The sequence below is a fragment of the Leuresthes tenuis genome, unplaced genomic scaffold, assembly GCF_036924035.1.
Source record: "Leuresthes tenuis unplaced genomic scaffold, fLeuTen1.0.hap1 SCAF_14, whole genome shotgun sequence".
Taxonomy (NCBI): Eukaryota; Metazoa; Chordata; class Actinopteri; order Atheriniformes; family Atherinopsidae; genus Leuresthes; species Leuresthes tenuis.
Window position 1 is genome coordinate 12,231,366 of NW_027325368.1, and position 8,730 is coordinate 12,240,095.

The 8,730-nt window shown below is 41.3% G+C and overlaps 1 protein-coding gene across 1 annotated transcript in view; it reads right to left on the minus strand.

Annotated features, from left to right (window-relative positions):
- The window catches only part of obscnb (obscurin, cytoskeletal calmodulin and titin-interacting RhoGEF b), a 55,541-nt gene extending 47,167 nt beyond the window's left edge, over nucleotides 1-8,374 (minus strand). The window contains exons 1-9 of the mRNA XM_072364197.1: nucleotides 7,292-8,374; nucleotides 4,536-4,805; nucleotides 4,014-4,274; nucleotides 3,049-3,354; nucleotides 2,687-2,953; nucleotides 2,491-2,597; nucleotides 1,777-1,945; nucleotides 1,313-1,588; nucleotides 958-1,230 (exon numbers count right to left, since the gene is read on the minus strand). Coding sequence (XP_072220298.1) covers nucleotides 958-1,230; nucleotides 1,313-1,588; nucleotides 1,777-1,945; nucleotides 2,491-2,597; nucleotides 2,687-2,953; nucleotides 3,049-3,354; nucleotides 4,014-4,274; nucleotides 4,536-4,805; nucleotides 7,292-8,369 — 3,007 coding nt within the window. The 5' untranslated portion in view covers nucleotides 8,370-8,374. The remainder of the gene's footprint in view (nucleotides 1-957; nucleotides 1,231-1,312; nucleotides 1,589-1,776; nucleotides 1,946-2,490; nucleotides 2,598-2,686; nucleotides 2,954-3,048; nucleotides 3,355-4,013; nucleotides 4,275-4,535; nucleotides 4,806-7,291) is intronic.
- Between the last annotated feature and the right edge of the window lie 356 nt (nucleotides 8,375-8,730).

The window sequence follows — 8,730 nt, forward strand, 5'->3', positions numbered from 1 at the left end:
ATGACCAATCGCAGACCAGTTTGTAAGACTGAAAGTTTGTGGTGCTGAGATTGTGGTCAGCAATAAAGGAACACCACAGTATTCTCTTTGTTTCCCTTCACTCTGTACACCTCTGTACACCTCAGACTCCTCAGACTCCCAGAACAACCCAGAATCCTATCATCTCCAGAAATATTCAGGTGATTCTGCAGCTGTTGGGTTTATCAGTGATGGGCAAGAAAAAATAATCAGGAAACCACTTTTTGGGATGGTGATGGAACAATTACCTTGTCTTGAATAAAGGCATACATATAAATGGTGGAGGGCAATATATACCTGGGCATTCCACCTGGACTACTCACCGAAGTGAAAATGCAACTGTGGATGTCTACAAGGAGAGTCATAGCAGACTCTACTTCTTTAGGAAGCTTAGGCCCTTCAATAATTGCAGAAAGATGTTGTGTACATTCTACAAGTCTGTGGTGGAGAGAACCTGCTTTGCAGTCAACTGTTGGGGCAGCAGTATCAGACCGAGTGACTCAAAGAAACTAGACAACCTGATAAAGAAGGCAGGCTCTGTGCTGGGGACTGCTCTCGAGCCTTTGGAGCTGATTGTGCAAAGAAGACCAAAGCTGCACACCCTCTACATAATACATTGATCGAACAACAAAGACTTTTCCGGCAGATGCCTCTCCAGCTTTGCTGAAATAAGGAACGTTTGGGAGGTCATTCCTGTCCATAGCAAAACATGTACACAATTGTTGCAATGACTATTGACTCATGACTGTTTGACAGACCCCAGACTGTTAAGCAAACCAGAATCCTGTATATAAGCAAGACAGGGAAAACTTCTTGCTTCCAAGAAGCAAATTATTGCACTGGTGTCGTCCTCGTTTCCAAAACTTTAACAGAGTGTTATCACAGGAAGAGGGAAATAAAACACAAGTGTACTTGCATTTTAAACATCAATACATCTACCTGACACAAATATCTTGAAGACCAGCTTATCCCCACCAGCTTCACAGGTATACTCTCCAGCATCACTCTTCTCCACCTGCTCAATCACCAGTTGGCGGGTACTGCCTTTCGCCTCTGAATATTTTGTCCCACTGGATACCAACAATTTGCCATCTTTATACCACTTCACCTCTGTCTTGATGTCAGACACATCACAACTAAGAGTTGCTTTCTTAGAGAGGGTGGCTTTCACCTCCTTCTGGACTGACTCCTTGTTGGAGAAGGCAGCTACAGCTTGAGTTTCCGAGAGAAAAAATACGGTTTACCAAAGTTTCCTAACCTTAGGCTTACTAAACTTATCATCACGCAGTCTTACCTTTTATCTTGACCTGGAATGTGACTTTGTCAGCTGCTGTCTCACAAGAATATTGTGCTTCATCACTTTTCCTGGCATTCTTGATGATAAGCTTCCTTTGAGTCCCTTTGGAGATGATGGTAGTTCTTTGGTCCTCAGTGATCTCTACTTGATCCTTTTTCCACACAACAACAGTGCTGACGGGAGATACCTCACAGCTCAGCTCAAGGTCTCCTTTAAGGGACGATGACAGCCCCATGGGACCTCTGGCTTTATTTAGAAATTTGGGAGGTTCATCTAGGACAAAACAAGATTAGATTGGGAATTGCTGCCATTTTAAATAACTTGCAGTCTATCAATGCAATGATGGACATTTATTTTCATGTGAATAAATTACTGTAACAGTATACTGTTTGTTTGTTCAACTAATGTCTCTGCTCGAAAGTACCGTTAAACTTTAAAGCTGTAGTTAGTGGTTACTATACCTTTAAGGGTGAGTTGAATGGGCATCCTGTCTTCAGCTAAAACACACTCATAAATGCCCACATCTTCATCTGTAACGTTGTGTACCATCAGGATCCTCTTTCGCTCTTTTATCACATATTCATACTTCTTTCCCATTTTTATCTCGCGCCCGTTCTTCATCCAAACTACCTAAAGAAACAAAAGCAAAACAGTTTTCCAAAGTAGATATGAGAAAGTGAGGGTTAGAATTATTGGAGTACTTTGATATTCAACTGAAGAAGTAGAACATAAAAGAAAAGAAACAACAATGACACCGGCCACGGTAAAGTGAGAGGGAACATCCTTCATTTTATGATGAATAAAGGTTATTCCTCTGCCAAAGCGAGAGCCGAAATTGCATTTTTGCAAATTTTTGGACAAGAGGATGGAACTGGAGAGTGATACTTGAAAACTTACAGGACAAAAATAGATGTCTTTAAGAAAGAATATATGTTGAATTGTAAAATTAAGAATTTAAGACAAAGATGAGTCTATTGGACCCAGATGTGTTTTGAAGCCGGTGCAGATGGACATTATCAGTTACAGCAAATGACTATTTTTTTTTCCAACAGTCTATTGTATAAATATTGTTTCTAATACCGGCAAAGTCATCGTGTTAATATATGTTATTTTATTCCTAATTGCATGTTAATAACTTTATTGTTTCTATAAAGTTTATTGTTTCTATCACAAACCTGTGCCTCATAATCTGACACCTCTGCAGTCAACTGAGCAGTGTCTTGGACACTGCAGGTCACAACCTCTGGATGATCTGACTTGCTAGTGAACCTAACAGGTGGGGCTGAGGGAAAACATATAAAGATTTGAGACAAAAAGGGTAATGTACTACAACATATCAAAAATGATTCAGAGCATTTTTCACGAGTTTACCCTTCACAGATATGATGCAACTGCTCTGTGAGCCTCCACCCACAAATTTGACCTCAGCACCGTTCATTTCCATGGTCACGACACGGATGAGCAGTGTGTGTATGTTCTTCGACCTGGTGATGAGGTAGTCAGCTCCGCTGCGCAGGAGGCGCCCATTCAGGGACCAAAAGCCTGAGCAAGCAGCAGAAAGCTCCAGAGAGATAGAGAACTCCTCACCAGAGAATGCAGTGCTGTTCATCAGACCTTTCCTGATTTCTGCACTGGGTTCTAAAGGAAACAAGCAAGCGAGGCATTAAAAGAAGAAAAGAAAAAGTAAAAAACAACATAGAAATAAAAACCAATGGTATAAATCAGAGACTCACCAAGATAGAAGCTTCCTGGCACCTCCAGATAAGAACTCTGGCCAAAGTCATTTGTGGCAGAGATACGGAATTGGTAGGTAGCTTCCTCAGTGAAGTTGCAGATTGTGATCTGTGTTGAAACAATGGTTTCTCCAGCGTTGCACCTCTGCCATGTAGAAGTGCCAACCTTCCTCCTCTCCACAATGTAGCTTTTGATGGGCACTGGGCGATCACTGTCAGGGGGAGACCACTGAAAGGTGATGGATGAGTCAGTCTTCTTCTGCACCACAGCATCGACTGGGGGATCAGGAGGATGCTTCCGTGCAGCTAGATTGGAAAAATTACAGCAAGTTTTGTTTCACTTCAGCTTTCGTTTTGTACAGCCACACTCCAGCCTCGTGTCATACCGCTACCCCCCACCAGATGCCCTCTGACTTTCCCGTCTTATATTCGTCACTTGACAACGCCACCCACTAGCCTGTGCTAAACTTATTCTGACTGCCTTATGGTGTCTCCACTTGGATCCTCCTTTTTGCTATTTTTACGCATAATTTTACATTCTGATATGGTGGAGAGAATCAGAAATATCTTAACTTCCATGGATCGAAAGCCCCACGTAGTACAATAACAATTAGCATGTGATACACTTTCTTAACAGTCAAACACATTCTTTTTACCTTTGTGGAGTTGACGATCAAGAATAAAGTGTCCATGTGGTTTTGAAAAATAATATATTGAAGTACTGAATTCCTTATTTGCATGTAATTAATGTTGCTATGTGGTAAACAACATAAAACATTTGTGGCAGTGCTTTCAGAGTTAAGTCATTTCCATGAGGCGTTCACATTATTTTGCTATCGAATTACATGTTCTCCTTTAGGCTATAGTGACTGGTAAGTAAGACTGGTCAGGGGGGAAAAAATAAAAATTAATGATAATAATAAATAAATCAAATAAATAAAGTTCTACAGTATCATTTGACCTACCAGTGACAGAGAATCGTGTGGAAGTCTTGCAGTCTCCAGCCACAAAAGCCACTTCTCCTGAGTCATCTGCCTGGCAGTCTCTAATTGTGAGTGTGTATTGTGTAAGTACGCAGGCGATGGAAATTCTGGAATCTTCCTTCAACTTCTCGCCATTGCGAGTCCAGTAGGCATCTGGGCAAGGATGCTCCAGCTCAACACAGAAGATGACAGTGTCACTGACAGGAACTACTGTCCTTCTAGGAAGCTTCCTTGTGATGTTACCTGAAATATTGGGACAAATGCACTTCACATGACAATATTTTATAGCATAGAAAACAGAATGTGAAACATGCATAGCAGCAATTAATCTAAATAAATCTAAATATAGTAAAGTTGAAAAGGTCAGGTTACGTCACATCAATGGGAAATACTAGCATTAGAACAGTTAAAATATTCACACTTGGTAACTGATGTGTGATACACACACATAATACTCAATAATAAACAAAATACGCTTAAAGCAAAAATAAAACCAAACTCTACCCAGGACAGTGAGCTCAGCAACAGTGCGGCTTCCCTCTTTCATCTCGCAGATATAAACACCATCGTCATTGGTGGTGACGTTATGTATGGTGAGACGACGTAGGGTGCCTTCCTCCTCCATGCGATATTTAGTACTTTGCGCGATCCGCGTTTCCTCCATGAACCAGTTGGCCTGCGTGGCAGTAAGAGGCACCTCACACATGAGCATGGCCGAGGTTTTCTCTTGCACCTCCACATCGCACAGCTTTCTCTTGAATGGCACCTTAGGCTCTGACAGAAGGAAAAATAGCAGTGTTTTGTAAAAGGTTCGTTTATAAGTTGTTGCAGCTGCATATTCTTTAAGATATTTCCAACAAATTAATTTACAAAACAAAACACTAGGTGTAGGCAGGTGGAATATTAATCAAATCAGCTAAACTAGAAACTTGATGGTATCAATCATGTCGGTAACTTAATCAGAGTAACTTTTAGTTTTCTACAGAAATTTCAGCAATATTCACTTTGCACATCCATCAGATAACATTTCAAACAACAGATAAAGTGAACTGAAAACTTATGGGAAGTCAGATTTGAAATGTTAAATATTGAGGTTTTTATATGATTAGTTGAACTATTCTTCTTCAGAAGGCAGAGAATAAATCAAACAATTTAATCAAAAAAATTAATCAAAATTAATCAAAAAGATAAGAAAAGTTCACGAGCTGAGGCTTGCAATGTACTAAGTGCTTAAAACCCACACAAATATTGCCACAAAATCTTTTGAAAATGATGTACGATAACGTGATTGATGGGAGACACAATTTCCACTGTGCTTACCACACCCATTATTTGATGAAGGCTCCAGAGTTTGCCTTTAAGTTTCCACTGCAATCACACATTTTAACTGTCTGCACCACAAACACGGGCTACAGTTTCACTTTATCCACACACAACTCTTATTGTTGTGTGTGGTCGAGAAAGAAGACCACTGGACAAAAAAAAATCCCTCAAAATCAGATATTTCTAGTCTGTCCTGCAGTGAGGGTTTCCAAAGGATGGGTGTCTTTACTTGAAATTATATCAGGTTACATTGATGATCGTGAATCAAGGTATGTGATGGGATGTATGACTTAACCGGTTTGTTCAAATTTTTAGTGAAGTCACTAACAGCAAACTTATTAAAATTCTTTAATCTTGACTTGCTTTGTTAGTATTAAGACAGTATAATAAGCAAGCTGATAAGTCATTTCTGCAGGAATGTGGCCCCTTATGCCACAACCCTAGTACAATTGTTGATGTAAAGCATGATATCTCTACCTCTAGTTTCTATCTACTTCTATTTATACCTTTTTCTCCAGACCTCATTGATTTTGAACAGGTACAAAGGGATCATAAGAGACGAACAATTTAGTGGCTGGAGCTGTGTACCTTACACCTTTACACATTTCAACGCACTACGCACTTTCTATGCACTCGCCTTGATGGAGGCACGTTTTTGTAATCATCTGATTAACTTTTTGACTGTTATAAAGACTAATCATAAACTACCTCAGAGAATTACTTCAGCAAAGGAGAATGGGTAAAGACAGAAATAAACTATTTTCATTGCTGGTGTGGATCACTTTTTTCAAGAATCCCTTAACAGGGAACTGACCTTGCAGGGAAGGAACTACTCGAGTGCTGGCACTGCACTTTCCTGTTTTGGTGTAGAATTTTGTTTAACTTTATTATCTGTATCCATCTGAAAATTGCCGTTTAACCAATACATCTTTTAAATTGTATACTTTTCAATTTCAAACTTTCCTTGAAAACCCAGTAACTTACAAGTAACTAACTAATATGACAAATGGCAAAATGATCAGTTTCCATGCACCTACAGTGAACAGGTGCGTAGAGGCTCTGCCCTCATTCTCAGACTGAATGGAGTTTAACAACTAACACAAGTCTAGAACTCTACAGTTTCCTCCACTGGGCCAATTTCTTCTCAAGATAAGTCACATTAGCAGCGTGATAACGAGGTCCTGCAAGTGAGTGTCCATCTTAGCCAACTGTGAACTACTCGCCACCAACAGAAAATAGATGCAACACAACACCTTCCTTCAGAGGGTTAGCCCGAACTTAACCTTGCCATGAACAGCCACACACGTTTGACATTTTGAGAGATTTAAATAAAACGTATTTAAATATAGCGAGTACAGTTACATTTACCGCAATATTGTTGCCAACAAGCTTTAACATGACACATAAATGAGCCATACTGCAGTATTGGGTAATGATCCATCAGTGCAATCAACACAATCACAGTGGCGTACATTGTACCCTTGCATTATAAACATTCCACAGAGCACCAAATGTGTATTTATCTGCAGCTCAGAATGCTTCTCAACAAAAAAAGCAACATAATTCCCTCTTTTTAGAAAATGATTGAGGTCCTGTGAACAATAAAACGACGTACGTATGTATGCCCTATGTCGTAAAGATTATATCTTCAGTAGAATACAAATGAGCTGTCGCCTTGGGCCTGAATGCCCTGGAGAGACATTGTATTGATGTTTGGCTTTTCATGGGATTTACCGGCATTACACAAATATCGAGTAAAGCCAGCTTTATCCTTAAAACCCAATATACTGCATGTTAGGATCATGCTGTAAGAAGAGGATATGAAGTAGTCTAGTGTCCTCTAAAATATCCTTAATGCTAGAAGATGCATTTAAAGTGTTGAGGACTGTCTCAAATGTGAGGATTAAAAAAACACGCTGAGCATTTCAAAAGCTCACCTTTGACCGTTACCAACACAGCACTGTAGGTCTGCCCAGCCATATTAGTTGCATTGCAGGTGTAGAGACCGTTGTCACTTTGCTTGCAATACAGGATTTTGAGGATGAAGTTCTCAGCTTGGTCCTCATAAATGACATGCCTGCGGCCCTCGCCGATGTTTGCCCCATCCTTCCTCCAGATAATGTGTGGCTTGGGGTGACCTGTCACAAAGCAGCTGAGTTTGGCATGCTTGCCCTCAGTCACGGTGCAGGTACGAGTGAATACACCTTTAGGAAGCTTCGCCAGTGTAGACGCCCTCAGCTCATGTTCCAGACTCAACGAATCTCTCATGTTAGCTGTGGAGGAGGAAGAAACCGAGGTGCTGCTTTCTTCAGTGCGATAGATGGAGATGTCTTTCTTCATTTCCTCTTTGCGCTTTTGCAGGTGAGAGAGAAGGGAGGTGTTCTTGTCTCCAGCCATGTTGCGGGCATCCTGAGCATCAACGGCGAGAGTCGCAGCAGCATGGGCACGGCCCACAGAGTTCTGGGCCCTGCAGGTGTAGGTGCCGCTGTCCAGGTTCCGAACACTTTGGATCTTTAAGGTGCTGCAGTCGCTGTCAGAAACAATCTTGATGCGGTTAGTCTCCCCAAGGTAGCGCCCATCTTTCTCCCACTCGAGGTTGGCCTCAGGGTGAGCGGCAACCCGGCATTGGAACACAACATCGCCTCCCAAAGCCACACGTGTGGAAGCAGGTTTGACCATGAAAACAGGGGCTCTCTGAGACATCTCTGTTGGCAGGGCCACTTTAAGGGTCACCGCAGCATAAGCTTCCCCAACACTGTTTTTGGCTCGGCACATGTACTGTCCACTGTCCTGAAGCGTTAAGTCGTAGATGGTCAGGCGGTACACGTCTTCATCGTCCACAGTCTTAAAGCGGCCCCCAGAGGTTAGCTTGAGCTTGTCTTTTTCCCAGGTGATCAGTGGGGTGGGGCTGCCCACAATAGTGCAGCTGAGTGTGGCATCCTTGCCTACGCACACTGAGAATGCTTTTGGGCGGGTGAGAAACCTGGGGGCTCCTCCAAAAAACTTTTGATCCATCGTTTGTTCCTGTGATCAAAGAAGAGGCAAATATAATGGTAATGTTCAAAATAAAGCATTTTAATTCTAGGTGCCTTTCAAGAAACTCAAGTAAATCTTTAAAAAAGATATACAAAACGTCTTGTATCGTAGAACAAACTATTGAGACAACAAAAGAAACTGACCACACAAAGCAACAATAGACAGGTAACATGTTATCACAATAAACATTCTTATAAAGTCATCATCAGAAAAGACATGGGTTAGGAGGGGTTATAGACATTAAGAGTCAGGATCAGATTAAGTAAAGTAGAGTCTTGTGGTAGACAGAGAGGGGATATTATGGATTACTTGTTACAGGGTTCAAGAGATGAGGAGGAGC